This window comes from Mandrillus leucophaeus, unplaced genomic scaffold (genome assembly GCF_000951045.1).
Source record: "Mandrillus leucophaeus isolate KB7577 unplaced genomic scaffold, Mleu.le_1.0 Scaffold413, whole genome shotgun sequence".
NCBI lineage: Eukaryota > Metazoa > Chordata > Mammalia > Primates > Cercopithecidae > Mandrillus > Mandrillus leucophaeus.
This window is the reverse complement of record NW_012104399.1, coordinates 983,001-1,006,189: the sequence shown is the minus strand read 5'-3', so window position 1 is coordinate 1,006,189 and position 23,189 is coordinate 983,001. Positions and strand designations below refer to the sequence as shown.

Genomic DNA, 23,189 nt, shown 5'->3' with positions numbered 1-23,189 from the left:
TCACAAGCCCTGGCTGGTGTTTCATCTGGCCTCAGATACAGTTCACCACAAGCCCCACTATTTCCTTTTCCAAACCCTTAATTTGCTCTCTTATGTTGCCTAACTGGCCCTGCAGCCCTCTGCAAACAAATGATGACACCATTTGGCCGACGAATGGACCTTCTGTCCCACCAGTTCAATTCATTAGACAAATAATTACAGAACCATCAGTTGTATCTATTAAGCACTAGGCGATAAAAATATAATACCAAAGTCCTCAAAACAAAACATGTTCCATGGTTTCTTTATATGGCATAAAGGAAAGGGAAATAAAAGATCAGTAAAAAGGGTTTAGCAAATTATTCTGACATCAGTATTTTGTAACAAATTAACTTCCTTTCATTTTCAATCTAAAATAAAAATCTTAATAGAAATGCACTAAGGGGGCCTGGCATGGTGGCTCACATCTGTAATTCCAACACTTTGGGAGGCCGAGGCAGGTGGATCATCTGAGGTCAGGAGTTCAAGGCCAGCCTGGCCAACATGGTGAAACCCCGTCTCCACTAAAAATACAAAAGATTAGTAGGGTATGGTGGCACATTCCTGTAATCCCAGCTACTCAGGAGGCTGAGGCAGGAGAATCACTTGAACTCGGGAGGTGGAAGCTACAGTGAGCTCAAATCACGCCATTGCGTTCCAGCCTGGGTGACAGAGCGAAACTCCGTCTCAAAAAAAAAAAGAAATGCACTGAGGGGAGAAGAGAATTGTTCAAGTCTCCAAGATTATTCACTTAACAAAAGCATAACTAACACCGTGAGACCTTTCTATTCAGGGAGCAACAGTGTTGGATGACAGGAATATTTAAACTTCAAGTATCACATGGTTATCCTATGGGGTTGTGCTGAAGGTCTCTCTGGGTCATTTGTACTCAGCCACGGTTGAGGAAACCTCAAGGAGAAACACAAGTACTCTCCATTTGAAATCTTAGGTGGGATAGATAGATAAGCCATATGAGTGCCTGGTTTGACCTAATACACATCGTAAAAAAGCATAGCTTCATGCTTTTTTTTGTAGTCACAGGTAGGACTACCAAACTACAATGTTTTCCAAATGTCCATGTATTGTAAAATTCCTAATATCCCAGAAAAGACAATAGCCAGTTACTAGCATTTTTAATTTTTATAGTGAAATTACATGTTATAGTAAAATTGCATTTGCATTTTGAATTCCATGAAAAATATTATTGCTATTGGTTTTATTATTCAAAAATAGATTAAATACAACTATCTGAAGTTCCTAACAAATTAGATATATTACTTGACATGTCAATTATTCTGAGCTAGATATTTGAGTACTTTCTATATGCTAAGGACAGTTCTAAACAGCTTATACATATTCATATATTAAATGTTTGAGACAACCCACTTTACAGATGAGGAAACTGAGGCACAAAGTAGTAATTAGCCCCAGTTCATGTAATTAAGAATTGGTGGAGCTGGAATTTGAACCCTAGCAGTCTGACTCTAAAGCTCAAAACCTTAGCTACCATAATGTCTCAAGACAGCCAGCATTTGTCTTGTGATCACTACATATTCAATCCAACATTCTCTATCACCGTAACAGGGACAAATAATGACCTTAGGCAAGCTGTGATTCTGAGTGAATTTAAAAAAATTATTAAAAAATATTTGTTGCATTAAAAGATAAATACATTTTTGGATGATTTTCATCAGGCCTGAATTCAAAGAATTTTCATGAATATTATAAATTTAAAAGAAATTTTCATTATAAGAACATCCATGCTTAAGTATTATGATTGATTAAAGTTTTAATTCTGGTTGGCCAATGTTTTTTGTTGTTATGATAATGAATTAAGGAATCTGAAATATAAAACAAATTATAACAATGACAATGAAGATGGTTATAAAGAAAGCGAAACCTGAAGTATAAATATTATGTTAGAAGTTAGCCCTTGTTTATATAACCAAGAGATTTTAATTTCTCAAATATAATATTCAAGCTCATATAATTAGTAAGTTCAACAGAGTTATAGTGAGTTAGGACCAAATCAAGTTTATCATGAATATGTGGTATTCTTATTGTATGAATACCATAAAATTAATAATGTAGCAATATTCAACCTGAAAAATAAGGATAAAATTGCCTTACATTTGCAGCCCCCAAAATTTTTATGTCAAAATATAAGCTTCCATCAAGAAGTCTTGTTCCCTGAAAGCAGTAAGATTTGACATAAAACAAAGTGTTAGGTAAGGAGATCAAGACAATTTGTTCTGTTCTGGAAATCTGCTACTAATCTGTTTTGGCAGATGTAGGTAGTAACTTTAAAATTTTAGCTATTCTGGAGGTGTTTCTTTTTTAAACAGCCCAGTTACCTAATCATGGTAGGAAAATGTCTAATAATTATAGATATAAATATTGTACAGATGGTTAGTAAATAAAACATGTTAGCTATCAAAAACAGCAAATTATAAAGAATAATGAAAGATTAAGGTCCTTGACAGAAATGAATGTAACCATGTCTTAATGTTCAAATAACTTGAACCAAAGGATCCAATGGCCTGGAATGTTAGCATCCTACTGAGGTCAAAATCCTGATTCGAAATGTTCATGGACTTTTTGCCACACTGATATTTTCTTTCCTACATTTTCCCAAGTCCTTTAAGGAATAAAACATAGTATACTAGTTATCCCTGGTTTAAGTTATAACCACAGAGGCAAAAAGCACCTAAAATAAAAATGGTTTGTTTTAATGGGATTGAAATTAAAGGAAAAAATACATGCTTGGCAACATGGTATTTTATACATAACTATAGTGTTTTAAGTTTTAATGAACAAATACAACAATGGGAAAAAATAAATACACCTATAACTGCATCTGTACTCCTATGTCTCTTTATGCCTTTGTAACAGTGTTTTCAGTTTTTGTATTGCTTACAAATTAACACAGAAAATGTGATGTGTGCATTGATACTTATTTCCATAACTGTGGTTTCACAATACTGAAAGTACTTTTTATTTTTTTATTTTAATAGGTTTTGAGGTACAGGTGGTTTTTGGCTACATGGATGAATTGTATAGTGGTGAAGTCTGTGATTTCAGTGCACCTGTCACGCAAGTAGTATATATTGTACCCAATATGTACAATACTGAAAGAATTTGCCTCTGCTAATATGATGCATATTTCCTCCAATAACACTAGATAAAATGTAGCTGGGTATGGTTTTATTGGCATCATATTAAGATAAAAAGACTAAGGTTTGTGATAAAATCAGGTTCAAAAGGCGTGTGTACATTTTCCCATAGTGTTCTCTGTGCATTTCAGGGACTTCAAGACTTAACAAGCCAATTTGGGTTCATTATAATGCTATATAAAATAGTCTTTCACCTTCCTACATGATTTTTAATAGATTCTTTTTTCTGGAGAAATTTAATATATGCTTTTCAACAATCACAAAGAGCTCGATTGTTAGATGACAGATTGTTGACACCCAGCTTGACTCAGCCAACCATTACATGAGTGTTTTCAGTTCATCTGAACACCAAAATTATATTGATGCAAACTCAGTTAAAATTTATTTTCTCTTATTTTAGTGTAAAGCCACATTTGTAGAAAAAAAAATACACAACCCCAGAATACCATATATTAAAGCTAAAGGTGGAAACTTGTTTGTTAGTGCTTCATACGCTAACAGTGAGACCCAGGCTCCTAAGCACTTTAACATTCACAAACCCAGATACATTAACCGACTTTTAGTTCAATAAATATTTATTAGGCACTTAATACTGTACTATGGAACCTCAGGAAACAAACATGTTTCAGAGAAGCTTAAAGGAAAGCAGAGGAGAGAGAGAATCATGTATAACTGACTATAATATGAGAGTGTCAGCACTCCTAGGAGAGCCGAAACAGGAAGAGCCATTCTGTTTAGATGAGTCGCAAATGCATATCAAAAAGATAACTATTGAGCCAGGTCAAGAAATATAAAACCAAGCAGAGAAAGAAGGGAAAGCAGAGTAGACTGCAAGTGCTAAGGTTCAGGCTCAAGGCAGGTCATGGCACTCTTGCAAAATGCAGGTCAGATGCCAGGTAGAGCTGCTGGAGAGGAGGCTGGCAGGGAGGCACACAGCCCGACAGGGAAGAACCCTGAATGCCAAGCCAGGGGAGCCACACTTGACCCAGTAGGCAGAGTGGAGCCACTGAATGAAGCCAAACATGAGAAGGATTTGATTAGCTCTGTGTCTCCGAAATTTAACACTGACAACAGTACAGAGGAGAGATTAAAGGCAAGAGACAGGAAGACAGAAAGGGCTAGGCAATAGTTCATGAAGACTCCAATTAGGGCAGCAGTGGTAAGGATGGAGGGACAGAGAGGCATTTTAGAGGGACTTGATAGGACTTAGTAACTGGTGTGACAGAGGGAAAGGCAGGTAGAAGTAGTGTCAATGATGGCTCCAAATGTCTAGCTTGGATGACTAGATGAATAAAGATGAGATGATTTGGCTAGGAAACCAAAGAGGAGCTGGCAGTAGAAGGAACCTGTACTCTCTCCATCCCAGGTAACACCCAGAGGAAGCTGGGAGTGTAGATCCAATGCTCAGGAGGTTACCCAAAGAGAAAGAGTCAATGTAAGGACAATCATTAAGGGGCAGGCTTAGGAGAAGAAGGACTAACAGCAGCCCATCAGATCTGGCCTTGAAGAAGTTGGCAGTAATCTGTGGGAGAGACTTTCACCAGAATGAGGGGCCACCTCCCAGCTACAGAGCGGAGGAGTACCAAAGAGACAAGGGAGGGGGCAGTGCAGGCTTCTCTTTCCCCAAGTTTGGCCATAAAGGAGAAACTGTGAGAGGAAGACAGGACGGAGGGAAGACTCCTCCCCAGCCCCCACCAGCCTACCAACTTGGATGTGCACATTTGCAGGTGAGGAGACCTGCAAACGGAGGGGAAGAGGCTGATGATATAAAAGGGGAAGGAAGTGGTTAGGGCAACTTCATGGAAGAGTCTGGAAAGAACAGCACAGGTAGGTAGAGTTATCATTGGAAAACAGTAGGGTTTCTTTGGATTTAAAAGGGAAGGAAGAAATGGATGAGTCCAGATGCAGATAAACTTTGAGATAGAGAAGAGGCAAGTTAGAGGAAATTACTTCTGATAAATTCTATGTTCTTAGCAGATTTCAAAGCAGGGTCAAAGGGGTTGTGTTGGTGAAAAATGTTAAAAAGTTTTGGAACAGCCAGGTGGGGAAGAGAAAAAGAGCCAAAAAGGGATAAGACAACTAATTAGGAGCACTGAAGGGCCGGGTAGATTAGAAACACATTTGAGATGGAGCCAATTGGCAAAGTTAAGGGATTTTCTCCAACAGTGCTCACAGGAGAGAGATGAGGAACAGATACAACAGATGGTTGAATTGATCTAATTTTGGAGGCTGGTAATCAAGTGGTTACAGAATGTCCAAGTAGAAGTGAGAATGTTGGAAAAAGGAAGCAAAAATGACTATGCAGGCTACAGAAGGAAAGAGGTGAACTGAGATGGCTGGGGAAACAGTCAGGGTCAGAAAGAGGTCATGGAGCAGAGTTAGGAGGAGGGGGAAATGTTTACAGGAGGCTGGCAGAATTCAAGATGTCAGAAGCAATGTGCTAAGCAATAAGAAGGTTTACTCAACGAATTTTCAAGTGAACAAAGATAAAGATAACTGAAGTTAAGAAAGTTTAAAATAAGATCACTGTGACACCTTGGGCAAGTTATTGCCACTCTGAGTCTTGATTTCACCATCTGTAAATAGCAGGTTAAATAAGTAAGAGAATGGATATAAAGTACCTAATACCATGTCAGGCACATAGAAGGTATTCAAGAAACAGTGGATGATGATAATGATTAGAAAAATGTTACAGTTGTCCAGAATGTTGGCAGTGCCTAGGCAGCTAAAAAGTGAAAGCAAAAGTCTTCCAGGGATGAAGGGAGGTAATAACAGTGATGAGGACAAAAAGATATGAGTATCCTTGGATGATGTTTGCAAAAGGCAGAAGAGCATGGAAACGAGGTTCCTAATAGGAATTGGGAACACAGCCTTTCCCCTCTTAACCATAAATATTTAGGAGCTGCCAGAGAGTAAGTAATGTGTACTTAAAGAGTAAATAAGGGAAAATGAGATAGAATGGGTCAATCTTATTTTGCTCACTTTCAAATGGAGACTTCTTGATTTTCTCTTACAGTCTACTGCTTTTTCATAACAGAAGGCTGAAGGACTCACAACAGTCTGCCCAAGAGAGAAAAATATCTATTTCTAAACTGATAAAAACAGTTCTCTCCCACATATATCAACCTTTGAGTTGGTTAGACATTCACTATCAAGGAGAGCCTGTGTCATTTACCAAAGGTTTCTGTTACGGGCAAATCCAATGACTTTACAGGTAATGTGCACGTGGTGTCTGTGCTTGTTTGCACATGCATGCACATCCACATGTATGCGTATGTGTGTGTAAGAGGGAGTTGCAATAAAAATATGCCTTTCTAAGTTAAAGATCTGACACACACGTGCGCACACAGTAAAATTCAAATTTTTGGAAGAAACAGATGACCTACATAATATTAGAAAAGGTGCAAGTATGGACTGAGTACACCCACAATCAAACAGGTAAGCATAGCTCAATGCCAGATGCTTCAGAGATAACAAAAATAAAAGACATTTTCTAACCTCAATCAAGGAATTCAGTGGGGATTCAAGGCCCACATACACAAGATAGGTGACTCTCAATACGAAAGAGGCATGAGGAAGGCCAATAACCAATACAAACAGAAAGACTTCAAAAAACGTCAGGATTGCCATGGTCTGGTGAGGTTAAGGAAGGCTTCACAGAGGAGGAGGTTGGACTTAGGCCAACTCCTGATGGAAAGGAGGTGAGAAGCAAAGGGAGGGAGGACGGGATACCAAGTTGGGGACCTAACATGTAAGAAAAACACAGAGGTAGGAAGAGCCGCACACATTCCAGGACGTAAGAAACTGCCTGGTAGAAGCAGAAGGTTCATGCTCAGGAGTGGAGGGAAATGAGTTTGGAAAGCTGGTTGGGGAAGGCTGAAAAAGGCACTGAACAGCAAGCTGCAGAGACTGGACCTATTTAATGTCAACATGGTACACTCCAAACTACCCTCTGTATGCATGTATTAAATATTTTTAAAGATGAAGAAGAAATAAAGGGCACAGCAGAAATTAAAAAGCAAGATCAACACCTTTGTGGCCCAGAAACAATCAAGACAGTGGTAGGACTCTGGCTACACAGTTGGAAGCCTGCAGAGGTGGCTAGGTGTTCCATTCATGTGGGTACATAGGTGAAAAGCCCCTGGCCTGAAATCAGGGGTGGAGTCAGGCTCTCCCACATGGGGAAGGAGGCTGAGAGAAATTGGGACCATTGCTCTCGGGCCAGGGCTAAGGTGGAGCCACATCCCTGCCTGAGAAGCAAGCCTGGGAGGAGCTCACCAAGAGATGGAAGCCTGGGTCATTAAGGTCTCTTTCTAAACCGAAAGGCCTAGATGATCAGGTAGAGCCAACAAGAAGGTCAGCAGATGAGGAGTGAAAAACAGAGAGAGGAGAGAAACACACAAAAACTCCCAAGCACTCTGAAACTACGAACCAAAATTCCCTAACACACAAGGAAAATGAACATTATGAGAACTGACAAAGTCTGCAATCACAAGGCAAACTCTAACGGGGTGAAATGCAAATAACAAGGCAATATCAAAATGCCTTATCACCTGAGATCCTCCAGGTGAAAATAAAAAAATACACACACACACACACACACACACACACACACACACACACACACAAAAAGAATAAGAAGCCATAAAACAAAAACAGGCGGGCCCAAATTAGAACAGATGGCTATCATAAGGATCAAATTAGAAATGCTGGAAAGGAAAGATATAGCCCCTGAAATCAAAAGTCAGTGGATTGGGGGATATACTCCAGAACTGACATTAAAGAAAATTCATGAATTGAAAAATAATAGGAGGAATTCAATCAGAATACAGCTAGAGCTTAGGAACTGAAAAATATAAAAAGAAGGTAAGAAATATTAACGACAGATTGAAAGGCTCCACTATAAGTTTTGGGGGCTATTGGCTGGGTGCAGTGGCTTATGCCTGTAATCCCAGCACTTTGGGAGGCCGAGGCAGGCAGATCACTGAGGTAAGGAGTTTGAGACCATCCTGGCTAACATGGCAAAACCCCATCTCTACTAAAAATACAAAAATTAGCCAGGCATGGTGGCATGCACCTGTAGTCCCAGCTACTCAGGAAGCTGAGGCAGGAGAGTCACTTGAACCTGGGAGGTGAAGAACCTGAGAGGTGGAGGTTGCAGTGGGCTGAGATTGCACTCCAGCCTGGGTAACAAGAGTGAGACTCCTTCTAAAAAAATAAAAAAATGAATAAATAAAAAATATTAAAAAATTGTGGGGCTATTGCAAAAGGAGAAAATAAGGGGAAAGGCAGTAAAGCAACATCCAAAAAGATAGTGGAGCCGGGTGTGGTGGCTCAAGCCTGTAATCCCAGCAATTTGGGACCCCAAAGCAGGAGGATCGCTTGAGGTCAGGAGTTTGAGATCAACCTGAGCAACATAGCAAGACACTCTCTACAAAAAAAAAAAAAAAAAAAAGAATGATGGCTGAGAATTTTCCATAACTAAACATGCAGCCCTAAGATTGAAAGTACACACTGACGCCAGGCAAGATAAATTATAATGAATCTGTATATAGCTATATTATGGTGAAACTACAGAATTTCAGGAAAAAAAGAGGAAAAATCTTATAATAATTGGTTTTATTCTTCAACCACAGAAGCTGTTAAACAAAGACTTACATTAGGAAACTGGTATTTTAAGTGGATTCTGGCAGCAGAGCAAAAACAGAAAGGACCAGAAAAACAAGAGCAATCAATTCCACCAGAAGATGCCTGCATGAAGTTTTTAATCTAGTGGAGGACAATGGCTTGTATGTATTTGTCTTACCTTGCTCTACCAAAAAAATACTGGGCTCATGGTAGACACTTACATAAATATTAGCTATAGCTTTATTAGTTGGATAAGCTTCCATTTCATTTAATTTCAGTTTTTAAGATATGAGGTCTCTCTGTATTGCCTAGGCTGTTCTCAAACTCCTGACCTCAGGTGATCCTCCTGCCTTAGCCTGCTAAAGTGCTAGGATTATAGTGTGAGCCACTGCACCCAGCCAGCTTTTATAGGTATATAAAAAGCACTTGCTTTCTTTTACTCCTAGCCAAAAAAATAAGATGCAAGATTAAAATAAGACTCTTTTCTATTGACCTAGTAGTATTATTGACACTACATAAGTATAAAATGAAGCTGAACGACCAAGGTGATTCATAACTCTAATACATTGAGAATATAAATTAATCCTCACCTATTATATATTTCTGATCAACCTTATCACTTAAAGCAAGTTTTATGTTTTCAAGTCTTTTCAAAAGTAGAGTCAAAAATAGCTGACAGGCTTTATACAGAAAATTAACATAAACCACTATTTAACACTGAAAACTTAAATTATAGTTAACATGTATCTACAAATACTGCAAACATATAAATAGCTTATATGCAAATGTAAAGGCATCATCTGAACCATGCTGACCTCGTAACGATTTGATGCTTTGTCAAGTAACATTCTCAGGTCCGCTTGGGAAGAGAAAGAAAATCGCAATATTGAATGAATGCCAAAGGTGTGGTTCAATATTGAGATTGAGCTCATGTTCTTGATTTATAGTTAGTATCCCTTAGCTGAAAAATTACATCAAATCTAAAGTAATGCCACAACAAAGAGGAAGGATGAAAAACCACAGCAACGTAAATATACAACAAAAGAATAGAAAGCTAGTACTAATCTTTAACTGTAATAAATATTAACACTTAGTTAATATTTAATAATATTAATATGAATTAATAAATGAATATTGATATGGTTTGGATGTTTTATCCCCTCCAAATGTCCTGTTGAAATGTGACTCCAGTGTTGGAGGTGGGCCTAGTAGGAGGTACCTGGGTCATGGGAGTGGATCCTTCATGAATGGCTTGGTTCTGTCCTCCCAGTAACGAGTGAGTTCTCACTCTATGAGTTCACCTGAGATCTGGTGGCTTAAAAGAGCCTCGCACATCCTCCCTCTCTCTTGTTCCCTCCTGCCATGTGGTACACAAGATCCCCTTTTGCCTTCCACCATGATTGTAAGCTTCCTGAGGACTCACGCGAAGCCAAGCAGATTACTGGTGCCATGCTTGTACAGCCCACAGAACTGTGAGCTAAATAAACTATTTTTCTTTATAAATTACCCAGCCTCAGGTATTTCTTAATAGCAACAAAAGCAGACTAATAAAAATGTCATATTTAAAATCAGGATAAGATGACCAATTTTTAAAATGGAGACTAGGCAGAGGGAAAAGACAACAAATTGACATCAGGAAACACTACTACGTACCACTAGAAAGTCTTAGCACTTTACTGGGAATGGATATTCACACAATCAATAAGGAGTTTATCACTGTCAGCACTAACATTATTCCAAAGTAAAAATGAACCGTGCTTTAGTGCACTGCCAATCACTCAGATTTTCATCAAACTGGTTATTTTATAAAGCTAGATTCTAATATTTTGACCTCATTCCAGGTCCTACTTTAAGGACCAACAATTCCTTAAAATACGTACGTATTCTGCCTGGTGTTAGAACACAGAAGAACTTAACCTATTCATAGGCTACCAAGGTTGTTCTTACATTGGTCAAATTTGAGATGGAAAACATCCACACAGTCTTCATAACCAAGGGGCAGCATTAACCAACTGAGTATAAAAATGCTACTGACACTAGAAAAAAGAACTACATTTAAGCCAACTTCAACTGTCATATAAGAATGCTAAGGGAAAGTAGGAAGCACACAATATTTCATTTCCATTTTGCTTTCAACTTTCAACCAAATGAGTATTTTAATTTTTAATTCCCACCTGTGACCAGTACTGTGTTAGAAACCATGAACTATAAAAGAATTTTTTGAAATGTCTAAAAAAGGAAGTTTAAATTTGTAGATAATTCTTACATACACAGACAATATGTAAACAAATATAGATGTTCATGTATGTAATAGCATACATGATAAAATAAAGTGTTAATGATAGGGTGGATTCCATTTATTGGGGAGAGCTTCACAGAAGACATGGAAGGTAATATATGTCTTTATTTAAAGATGAGAAATTGATAAGGAGGGCAGGGAGCTTCCAAGAAAGGGCTTCCTAAAGACTCGCAGTAGGCATGAACATAGTGGGAGAAGAGGACAAGAGAATAAGCAAGGTAAATGCTGGTGCAAAGATATAATACTACAGAAATGCAGTACAGAGGGCCTGAAAGCTCAGCAAAGAAAGTCAGTATTTATATTCTAGCACTAGGGGACCACTGGTCATTTCTGAACAGGGAAATAAGATGTTGAAATCTACACATCTTATCTGGCAATGCTTTAAAGCAGGGGTTGGCAAACTGCAACTCACTATCCAAATGCAACCGACCACCTATTTTTGTTAATAAAGTTTTATTTAACATAGCCACACCTTTCGTTTATATATTGAGTTGAATAGTTGGGACACAAAGCTAAAAATCTTTACTATCTGGCCCTTTACAGAAAAAGTCTGCCAATCCTACTTTAAAGTCGGAATTAAAGGTGGAAAGAGACAAGTTAGGAAGCTCATAAAAGACTCAAACACAATAGGGATGAGGAAGCAACTGAATGGAGAAGAAAGGAAAAATTCCGAGACAATGAACAGCACCACTGACATTACCTACAACCTTCACTATGAGAATATCCCTGCAAATGTTTGAAGATTAAGATAGTAAAGTGCATAACAAAGCTTATTACAGGCTATAACAAGTTTTACTTATTGCATAGTTGTATTATTAAAGCTATAGAGCATTCATTCATTTATCCATCCATCCTTTTATCTAATCAACAAATACTTAATGAGTGCCTAATATATGCCATGCACAGGGCATATAACTATGAAAACCATCCCTGCCCTCACAAAGCATATAGTCTAGTGGATGGTGCAAATTCCGATTGAAAAAGAGTATTCTGATTTAGACCAAGGCGGGATGTAGAGAGGCTTATGGGAGAAGCAACATGACCTAACTCAGACTCGGGGGTCAGGTAAGGTCAATGTAGATGACTAGTAATCCAGTGATTAAGTGTTATAAAAATAAAGCATAGCAAATATTCAAGACAGATACCACAAGTAATTTCAATTTAATAAAATACTTCCACCCCACCTACACCATAATCACATGTCCCTCATTTCTTAAGCATTTGAAAACTCCTCTCAGTGTCAGGGAGTGAAACTCATTTTTCACAGTAAGTGGGTCAACAAAAATGTAACCTTGTGTGTGCATTGCACAGGGCAGTAGAAACTGCAAGACTAGCAAAAGAGGACAAATGAATAAAAATAAAATCTGACTGTTCCTCAGCATTCTGTCACAACCATAAGGAATCCTTAACATTTGTTCTTGTTTTCTGTGTTAAACGATTTAATGACAGAATAAGGAAATCATTTTTACATTTTTCTGGGGGCTGAACTGCTGCAAAAAGTGAGTGAGCAATTGCAGCTTTCAAAAGAGATGCTAATTGTAGCTTTTAAAATATTAGATTCCCTCTAAATACCCATCACCCCATCCCCTAAGAGTTTCTGGGTCTTTCTTAAAGGTTCTGGGAGGATATTGCCATGCAGACTTCATTTTCCTACCTAAGATTTTTAAAACATTTTTATTGAGTGATTTTTCTAGTTCTTCAAGGCTTTTAATCTCACATCTTCAGAAGTACTAGAACTAGAAGGATGATCTTATTTAGACAATAAACCCAGTATAACTAGACAAGCTGCACTGGACCATAAACAAAAATAACTCATAATCTCCTTATTCCACACAAAATGGGAATTTTCATCATAATTTAGCTTTTTGACCACAAGTCAGCAGAAGTAGGACTTGGAGCTTTCCCTCTCACAGGAGGTTTTCTAAGCAAAGTTAAAGAGGGGAGGGTCTGCTGCAAAGACCTGCTGCTGCTTACTTCCAGGGAGGGTGAGAGGGAGGAAAATGTTGTGTTGATAATTCTATTTATAAATGCTTTTCTTTACAATAAGATGATAAATTTAGGAGAGAGGAGAAGTGAAGTGGCAGCAACTGCCCACACAGACTATTTCTTAAATTCAATTATTTAAAAATCACTCTATTCTAGCCAGAAGAGGGACGAGGAGGAGGAGAAGTGACAAGAAATAACAAAATATGGAACGAGACCCAAATCAAGTTATGTAAACATCATTAGGGGAGATTAACAATTGTCTAAAGAATGCCGCCATGGTTCTAACAGCAAAGAGGAAAACAAAAAAGTAGAACATTATTCTTGTCAAGCTACCAATGCTACTGGCATTCAGCTATAAGTGTGGATTATACAATACCTTTACGTATGTAATCTATTTACACAGTCATGTGTCACTTAATGACAAGGATACACTCTGAAAATGTATCCTTCGGCAATTTCATTGTTGTGTGCGCATGACAGAGTGCACCTATACAAACCTAAGCCATAGAGCCTGCTACACACCAGAGCTAAATGGTATAGCCTACTGCTTCTAGGCTGCAAACCTGTACAGCATGTTACTGCACTGAATATTGCAGGCAACTATAACACAATGGTAAGTATGTGTGTCTAAACATACCTAAACATAGAAAATAAACAGTAAAAATATGGTATGAAAGATCTAAAAATTGCACACCTGTAAAGGGCACTTACCATGGATAGAGCTTGCAGGACTGGAAGTTGCTCTGGGTGAGACAGTGGGTGAGTGGTGACCGAATGTGAAGGCACAGGACATTACTGAACACTACTGTAGACTTTATAAATGCTGTACACTTAAATACTATACCAAATCTGCATTAAAAATTTTTCTTTATCAATAGTCAATTAACCTTAGCTTACTGTAACATTTTTATTTTATAAACTTTTTAATTGTTTTAACTTTTGACTCTTTTGTAATAATACTTAGTTTACTATTGTTTAATTTTTTATCAACTCCCAATCGCTTGAAATTAACACTTAGTTTAAAATAAACATTGTACGTATAACTATACAAAAATATTTTCTTCCTTTACATCCTTATCCTATTTTTTAATTTTAAATATTTTTAGTATTTACTTTCTAAATTTTTGTTTAAAATGAAGACACAAACACACACATCAGCCTGGGCCTACACCAGGTCAGGATCATCAATATCGCTGTCTTCCCCTCCACATCTTGTCCCACTGGAAGGTCTTAGGGGCAGTAACACACGGAGCTGTCATTTCTAACAACAATGCCTTCTTCTGGAATACATCCTGAAGGACTTGCCTGAGGCTTACAGTTCACTTGTTTTTTTAATAAGGAGAAGGCGTATACTCTAAAATAATGATATAAAGTATAGTACAGTAAATACATAAGCCAGTAACGGGTATTTATTATCAAGTATTATGCACTGTACATAATTGTACTGCTAGACTTTTATATGGCTGCAGCACAGTAGGTCTGTTTACACCAGCATCACCACAAACACATGAGTACTGCAGTTATAACCCTATGAGGGTTATGACATCACCAGGCAATAGGAATTTTTCAGCTCCATTATAATCTTACGGGACCACCGTTGTATATGTGGTCTGTTATTGACCAAAACATCATTAGGCAGCACGTGACTGTATGATTATCTATATATCTCTAGCACTTTTTCTGAAAATGGAAAGATCTGCATTCTGATCCAAAAAAAGAGGCTGATCCACAGTCAGTATGTGAAAACGCTGACTGAGTTCAACGAATGCTGGAAAGTATATGATTTATACATATAGTTAGGAAAATGTAAATATATTATCTTTTTACATCTAATCCTTAGTTACATGGATTTAAGTTTTTATGATACCTATACACCCAATTCATATAGTGGGGTCAGCATCAGATTAAGGGGTAGATGGCTGGCAGTTTCCTGGGACCCTAATCTGTAAAGGAATCTAAACTAATGCCAAGGCCAAGCACGGGGGCTCATGCCTGTAAAATTGGACAGGGAACATCAGATACGCTAGGCTCCTCTTAGGGAATGGGTTGAGAGTCGACAGAGTGGGAACAAATTTTAAAAGAGGTCTGAGGTAGGGATAAGAGCGGTAATGAATCTAATGCACCCAAATATGAACACATACACACACACATAAACATTCTGCATTCTCATGTTAGAAAACATCCTCATCCTCATAGTTTCTTTTTCCTTTTTTTTTTTTTTTTTTTTGAGACAGTCTCACTCTGTCACCCAGGCCGAAGTGCTGTGGCGCGATATTGGCTCACTGCAGCCTCTGCCTCCTGGGTTCTAAGGGATCCTCCTTCCTCAGTTTTCCGAGTAGCTGGGATTATAGGCGCGCACCACCACGCCCCACTAATTTTGAGTTTTTAGTAGAGACGGGGTCTCACCATGTTGGCCGGGCTGGTCTCGATCTCCCAACCTCAGGTGATCCACCAACCTTGGCCTCCCAAAGTGCTGGGATTATAGGCATGAGCCACTGCTCCTGGCCCATCCTCATGGTTTCTAAACTGCCAACTAAAGAAAGTGAATGTCATTAAGGATGAACCATGGGGCTCCTGTTTTGCTGAGTGGACCATACGCAGCACACTGCCACCAGCACCTTTCCTCCTCCCCTCTTCTCTACAGAAGCAAGCACTCCCTAGATGATGGCTGAGGAAATGTTTCAAGAATAGAGAGTATGAAGGGATGCCAGGCCAGAGCCTTCCAAGACACCCAGGGCTTGCTCAAGCCCTGAGTACAATCAGTGTTGCAAACCATGCTTCGTATCTCCTTAATACACAGGATTGATTTCTGCTTCCTATTTGTCCTTGTTACCCTCAGGTCAAAACTCACATTCCTATAGATCTCAATACCCCTAGAGGCAATCAAAACAGGTGATTAAAGTAATTTATAATAGGAGTTAACCAACAGAGTTTACCTTACCAGGTATTGCTGATTGTTAAAGAGAGCTTGGTAACCTAAATAGAGATCTCACTGGTAAGATGTGTTTGGAGGTCTTCCCACCTTTCTCTAGAAGAGTGCTGGCTACTTTTAAACACCTTCCTGATACTCTGCTTGCTCCTCCACTTGCATCCCAGGTACCTACCTATAAGCCCTTCTTAGAAACATCTTCCACTTGCCACTTATTTTATTCTGGGTCAGTTCCTTGCAGGGGGTGAAATATTCAAGGGCCTAATGCTTAGTTCTAGGAAGATAGTGTTCATTCAGCACTTTCCACATGTCAATACTCCAAAATTCATTCACTGATAAATGATGTGGAAAAAGCCATAATTTCCCAAACCAGCACACCCCCAGCAAATGCTATCCACTGTATGAATCAGCTCCTGGCTTTGCACCAGATAGTCAGAGTGATTGGAAACACAACTGAAAAGTAACTGAAGTCAACAATGTCCATAATCAAAAGAATGAAAGCTATTTCCTTTTTAAGAGAAACTACTTATAAAGGAATGCAGGGTAGGAAGAAAAAGAAGGAAGAAAACCCAGTTGAAACGTGGCGTTTACTTGAAGAGGAGCTAGCAGAATGTAGTGCATAGACAGTTTCACAGCACAGAGGGAAGGCATCGCTCAGAAGGCTTCCTTGGCGCTATTAAATTTCTTTGGTGGCAGCCTTGGCTGGGAAGGCAAGGCACAGAAGTTGCATTCAGGGTTCTGAGGACCAGGAGGTGGTGTCTGCGAACTTACAGGGATAGAACGGCTCAGGAATCTCGCTGAAGAAGAAGAAAGCCCGGTGTAGGAGGGTCGGAGGATGGTGGTGTGCTCCTCTGTCTTGGCGCTGTGGGGGCCTGGGGGGCTGTTCAGGTTGCCCCCGTTGCTGCTGCTGCTTCTGTTGTACTGATTGTTGTTGAGCTCAGGGTAATTTCTGGTAGTCGACTGGGAGCTGCCATTCAAGAGGTTGGTAAACGGGCTGGCTGTGAAGCCTGCCTTAGAGGATGAGGAGGTCTTTCTGTTTTCTGGATCGTCTGTTGCAGCATTCAAGTTCCCTAGAGAACTGGCTAGCCGGGAGTTTATGGAAAAGCTGAATGGAAAACACAAGTGAGGAGGGAAAAAACAGACAACAGTGTACACTCACACGGAGCTCATGTTTCTAAAACATACTCATGACATTAGGGGAACATGATGAAGACAATACTGATCAATGTGAATGATGTCAAGATGGCTTCTTCACCACCCTTGGTGTTATGATAATATGTAGCCTTGACTTATACATATCAAGTTTCTTTGTCAAAAGCAGTTAACTAGGACCCAAGAAACTGGCTAAAACACTTTGACTATAGATCTCGAAACAGAACATCAGGGAGTTTTATTTACCCTGGGGTGGGAAGCAAAGGAAAAGGGCCATGTAAGGGGAGCATTAAAAGCAGACTTAAGTACATATTCAATCATACGACTACATCAAACATCCCTACCCATTTTGGTTAGTTCTCCCCTGCCTATACATGTCAACTGAGAAATGACAATATCATTTGTATATACAACTGAACTCCATTTTCTGGATCACACTAAGCCAGCTGCAGACTCACTAGAAGAAGAGCACGCTCTGCACCACTGCCTCCACAGCCTTGTCTCCTGCCTTCCAAGACAGGAACGGAAGCCCCAGAAGATCACAGGGTCTTCTGTGGTTTCTCTTCTCCCTTATCCCCTGCTCTGACAAAACTGCAGCCAAACTCATTGCCTGCTGCAAGCTTCCTTTACCTCAAACCAGCACCTTGGAAGAGGGAGAGAAAAATTACCTTCTTACAGTGGCACCTGAAGACAAAGAAGTTCTGTTGATCCTCTTGGCTGTCGCTGAAGAGGACAGTGCCATTTTTGATGTCTTCAAGGTAGGTGCCGATCCTTGCAGGGATGAACTTAATCTTTGTGGAGAAAAATGGCAAAGTGTCACCATAAAGTAGTCTTATCTTAAACATTCAGCAACTAGCTAGGACAAGATAAATTAATCAATCTTAAAGATACCATGACAGGTCCTAATAGTGATGACAGCAGCGGCAGCCAATACTGACACAGCGCTAACTCTGCCAGGTACTGTTCTGAGAACCTTAAAGATGTCAGCTCAGCTTGTCCTCACAACAACCCTATGAAGGAGCTATTATTGCTGCCCTTACTTTACAAGTGAGGAAACAGAAACGCAGAGGAGAAGTTCCTCATCCAGTCACTCAGTTAGTGAACAGCAGACCTGGGATTCAAACCCAGGAGTCAAAGTCCTGCTCTTAGCCATGATCCTGTCTTCTTGGGTCACTGCCCTTTTTCGCCACTGGTATTCATTCCTCAGCACAACCTTAGATTCCATTTCTTATATTTCAAATCCATCCTCTCCTTTCCACCCTGCAACTACCCTAGGCGAGGCCATCTTTATTTCTTACCCTTGACTATGAGTGGCATCTTTTAATCTTTTTCCTAAACAATTCGAATTGTGAATAGCCTTCAGTGAATCATGTCACTTCACTGTTTAAATCATTTCATCTTTCCTCTGTGCCCATAAGACTATAGAAACTCTTTGGCTTGGCTTATGCAACCCCTCCAAAACCTGGACAGGTCCTTCTTTCCACGCTCTCGCATTGGACATCTCTATTCCAGCTACACAAAAATGCCTTGAGTTCCCTGAATCGGTAGCGTCCACACATTTGTCCAGTGTGCACAGGCTATTTTCCCTGCCAGGGCATTTACTCATCTCCTTCCCATCCTCTACCTCTTATCTTCCATGTCCATTTGACCCACTCCTATCACACTTAGCCTTTAATGGTCCAATCAGCTGTTACCTCATCAAGCAAGCCTTCTCTGAGTTCCCAAGCAATATACGTTTCAACATATATTCTCATAGTAAATCATAGCTCTTACACCATATTGCATCATCTGATATTTGTCTATCTCCGTTACTTGATATAAGCTCCTTGAGGGCAAAGACTTCTCTCTCATTTCAATTCCCAGTGGCTAGCACAATGCTGGATTCTAAGCAGGTGCTCAATAAATATTTGCCAAGTGGACAAAAAGGAAAAACACCCAAATCTGGATAGCCAGGGCCCAGTCATAATCTGAATATCAAATCTATTTGATCCTAGATAAATCATTTAATGTAGCTGAACTCTGTTTTCCTCTCTGCTAGAGAAAAGCTTATTCACTTGTAGACTCTTTCCTTCATTATCCACCCTCCAAACAGCAGCTTAAGCTCATGTTTTGCCTTCAAAATAAAATTCTACCAAGAAGCGATTTTTCTACGGGAAAAATTCGACCAAGAAGCGATTCAAGCTTCTCCAGAAGTTCCGGAAGCTTGAGCCCTCTTAGAACTGCCCTCACTAAACAGTCCTAAACCTAAGAATGAATAAGAACCAGCAGGTGAAGAGCTTCTTTCCCCTATTTCATCAACACTCTTGACCAAACATCTCTACTGCTCTCACCGAGTGCCACACTGGATAGTGGTACCACTCCAGGAGGTTTCAGGGGACATTTTTCCACAGAACAAAACTAGTGTTCTCTCTTCAAAAGGAAGGTAGAGAAGAAAATAAGACTAGAAAATAAAGGAGGAGAACAAATGCATGCTGATTGGGAAAAAACAGAGGGAAAGAGGACAAATAAAAATGGAAACAATTTAAGCTAGATCTATCACTAGATGGAAAGGAAAGATGCAGAGCACCTGTAGTTTCTGAGAGACCCCCACAATGGGCTAAGAGCACAAAATACATTGATGTCTCTACCACCACCACACAGCCCTGTGGGCATACCAGCAAAAAAAAAAAAAATCCTTTTCATGGTGAGCATTAAAAATAAGGCATAAACAATATGGAAGAGAAAGGAAGCAATTTAAAAATCAAAAAGCTGTGTACAGTTGATTTTCATGTTTGAGACTTGGGAAACATGGCTAAAAGGAAGCATATATTTATAAGCTACTAGACATTGAACCTCATTGGCAGTACCTGAAAGGCTGGGACACTGCTCTTGGGTGTCCTTTTGCATCATCCGACCTGCGGAAATCGAAAACAGATGCTCACATATCACCAGGCCACATGTTTTCACAAAGACCACAAGGCACATCAAATGGTATCAAACCAGTAAAAATATTAAATTAGCAAAAGGGAGAAACCTTGCAAATGGATCCTAGATTACCCAGAACCAGGCTTGCTATCCCCTTTTCTCATAATACTGCAGAAAATGATAACCTCATCTTTGAGCAATATGAACCTTTATTCCTTAGATCAGGAACTCAGTAAAGACCCAATCTGACTACAGTGCTACAGTTTCTCCCAGATGACACATGAAAGCTAAATTCCCTGTGAATCTGTTTGGTGTTTGTCATACCGGCAACACATCCTTCTGCTATGTGTGTCTCTTATTTATAAGTCAAAGCAATGTTGCTGCTTCCCATTATATTAATCTGTGGACTGGGGCCTTGCCACCCAGTATATTGAAATTTTTAAAAAATGATGATATTTACAAATGTTTGCACCTTTTAATTCCACAACCTTTTTTTAAACCCAATCTGAACTACCAGCAGGTTTCAAATGTTGTGATCGGAACGCAAGTCCCATCATTGATTCCGGTGAGTAACTTGAGACTTCAAAGTCAAGATGGCTTATAACTTTACACGCACAGGTAAGAATTGCTTATTCGATTTTCAAAAATAGAAGGTAAAGCTGAGGACTTAGCTTGGATTGCCAGAGACTGGCATACAATACTTTTCCATACACTATGAGTCAACACAAAAGCCTCGGCACACCTGTGAGGATCCAACACAGGACAAGAAACTCATTCACAGCAGAAGGGGAGAAATCCAAACAGAATTTGAAACAGTCCCAGAGATAACTGCTTTGCAGCTTAAGGTAGAATTCCAGAGACTGAGATGCAGCAGTTGCTTTTGGTAAACTTCTAAACTTTAGCTACTCCCAACAGTGATAAAATAATTAATAAACAACACGAAATAGTAAACTTAGAATTTGTAGAACAAAATTCAAAAGAGAAGATTACAGATTAAAGAGAAGATTAAATGTTCTATTCACAAAGGGGAGCACACTATGAACTGAAGTGTTTAAAACAGATCTACCTAAATGCACAGGATGGTGAGGTACGTGGCTGTCTCTGACTTTTTAAGGCACGTAGTTTGTCTCCCTGGGTTATACCATTTTTCATTTCCACATCTTCATCATCTTCTAAGTTATTCTGGAAAAAAATACCCATTCCATAGAAAGGTCAAAATTTGGCTTTATATAGGTTTCTTAATAGATTACATATATAGATACATTTTATACAGATTATCTTAATATAGATTAAGTCACTAGAGGTACTATGAATCAGCATTGTCGAAGTTTACACAAAAGAACACTCAACTATTTGCCAGTTCAACAGGCAACAAGTCAAATTCCAAATCAAAGAAGCATGGGAATAGATGTGGGAGAATATAAAAGGAGCTGTTTGTTACAACGGACCCCAACAGAGGAGATTCTCTCCTGCAGACACAATCGTGCATTGGAATATAGCCTAGATACAGAAGGGCCCACAGATGCAGTACAAACATATTTTTAGATACTACCAGGAGCCATCACTGCAAATTCCACAACTTGTTTACAAAAATACAAGATAAAAATACTTTAGGATATCTATACAGTAAGTTATTAACACAGTAATTATTTTAACACTATTAAAAGCACACAAGTTCTTTTCAGAAGGATTTAAAGGACCTTGTTCACTAGATCTTTCCTTCTGAAGTAAGTCTTTATTGTTTGAAAAATAGAAGTACCAGGCTAGTCTCTTCAAATGCTAGTCTCTTCAACAGCGCTGATGCAGGGGGAGACATTGATACCCTTAATTTATTGATGAAGAAAGGACACACTCATGGAAGTTAGGAACACTGCCCAAGCTCCCATAAACTCTTAATGACCTTCGTATGATTTCAAAATTAGATTTCTCGTCCCAAGATGCAATGTTCTTTCTAAAATATATGCCACAGCACACTGTCATTGCACCAGTGAAGACTGTATTTTGCCTTTTTTCCTCAACTGAAAAATCAAAGTGCTTGGATTTGCTAAAATCCCTCCCAGCCATAAGAGTCCCCTCCCTTATTTAAAACTAGAACTCTTGTTTGATGAAAAATATACTTCCATCAGTCACATTTGAGTCATTTCTGATCGCAATACCTCCTCACTCCCTGCCACCTATGTTGGGTTCCACAGGTAACCCTGGGACTCAGTAGGCATGTCCTGAGTAAAAAGACCAAATCTCACTATCACATCTCTGAGTTTAAAAAAGAAATAAAGAAATGCAGAGCACAAGGCCAGTGGGAAAGAAAGAATAAGGACAAAAGCTTCCTAGAGGCAATCCCTTAAAGAATGGGTACAAGTGACACAGCCCAAGACCCCAGGAAAAGTCGTCCTGCCCAAGAAGAATACCAGCTCAATAGTCACAGGATCATAGAGTCTTCATGACAGAGGGTTCTCTTAGAGTCTCAAGTTGCACTTCTAAAAAATCTCCAGGAATCAGTTTTACCCTTCAATTCTATTCATACAACCCCAACGGGGGAGGAACTTACTACCATCAAAGGAAGTCTGCAAGAACAGGAATCAGGAAGGTCTGACAGCTAGGCTTGCTAGTGGGATAGTCCACCTGAGAAGGTGGGCTTAGCTTCACCAGGCTGCAGTAAGCACTCAACGTGCTGGGATGTTACCAGTTACTCAGCACAGAGCCAGAGTGTCCCAAATATGAGGTGAGGCCAAAAAGCATATAGGCCCTCATGAGAATGGCCAAGAAAGCTTCTAGGAGCTGACAGAATCCTTACCACAATCAGTTTCATTGTCAACCAGGTGCTTTTGCAGGATTTTGAAAACTAGGAATGCTGGTTGTTCCTCCAACTAGGAGGCTCTTTATGTTTCCCACTAGAAACACCTTCAGAATTCTAAATATAAAATGATTCTCAACCTGTAATTCTAAAATTCAACCTTTCAGGTAAGTATAAAAGTAAAACAGATATAAAAATTTACTACCCATACAATCTTTCTGAGAAAACTATTACAGGATATGCTCTTCAGGAAAAAAGGAAAGATAACATGAGATCCAATAAAATTAGGGATCTAACTGAAGAATA

General features: G+C 39.3%; 1 protein-coding gene across 4 annotated transcripts in view; it reads right to left on the bottom strand.

Annotated features, from left to right (window-relative positions):
* CDC14A (cell division cycle 14A) overlaps positions 1-23,189 on the bottom strand; it is a 180,290-nt gene that overhangs the window by 4,244 nt on the left and 152,857 nt on the right. For 2 of the 4 annotated variants that reach the window (XM_011992532.1, XM_011992529.1), the window contains exons 12-15: positions 21,156-21,271; positions 20,032-20,079; positions 17,854-17,976; positions 16,612-17,138 (exon numbers count right to left, since the gene is read on the bottom strand). In XM_011992532.1, coding sequence (XP_011847922.1) covers positions 16,688-17,138; positions 17,854-17,976; positions 20,032-20,079; positions 21,156-21,271 — 738 coding nt within the window. In that variant the 3' untranslated portion in view covers positions 16,612-16,687. Of the gene's footprint in view, positions 1-11,226; positions 11,306-16,611; positions 17,139-17,853; positions 17,977-20,031; positions 20,080-21,155; positions 21,272-23,189 lie in introns of those variants that run through there. The other 2 variants (XM_011992530.1, XM_011992531.1) reach the window with 2 other exon arrangements.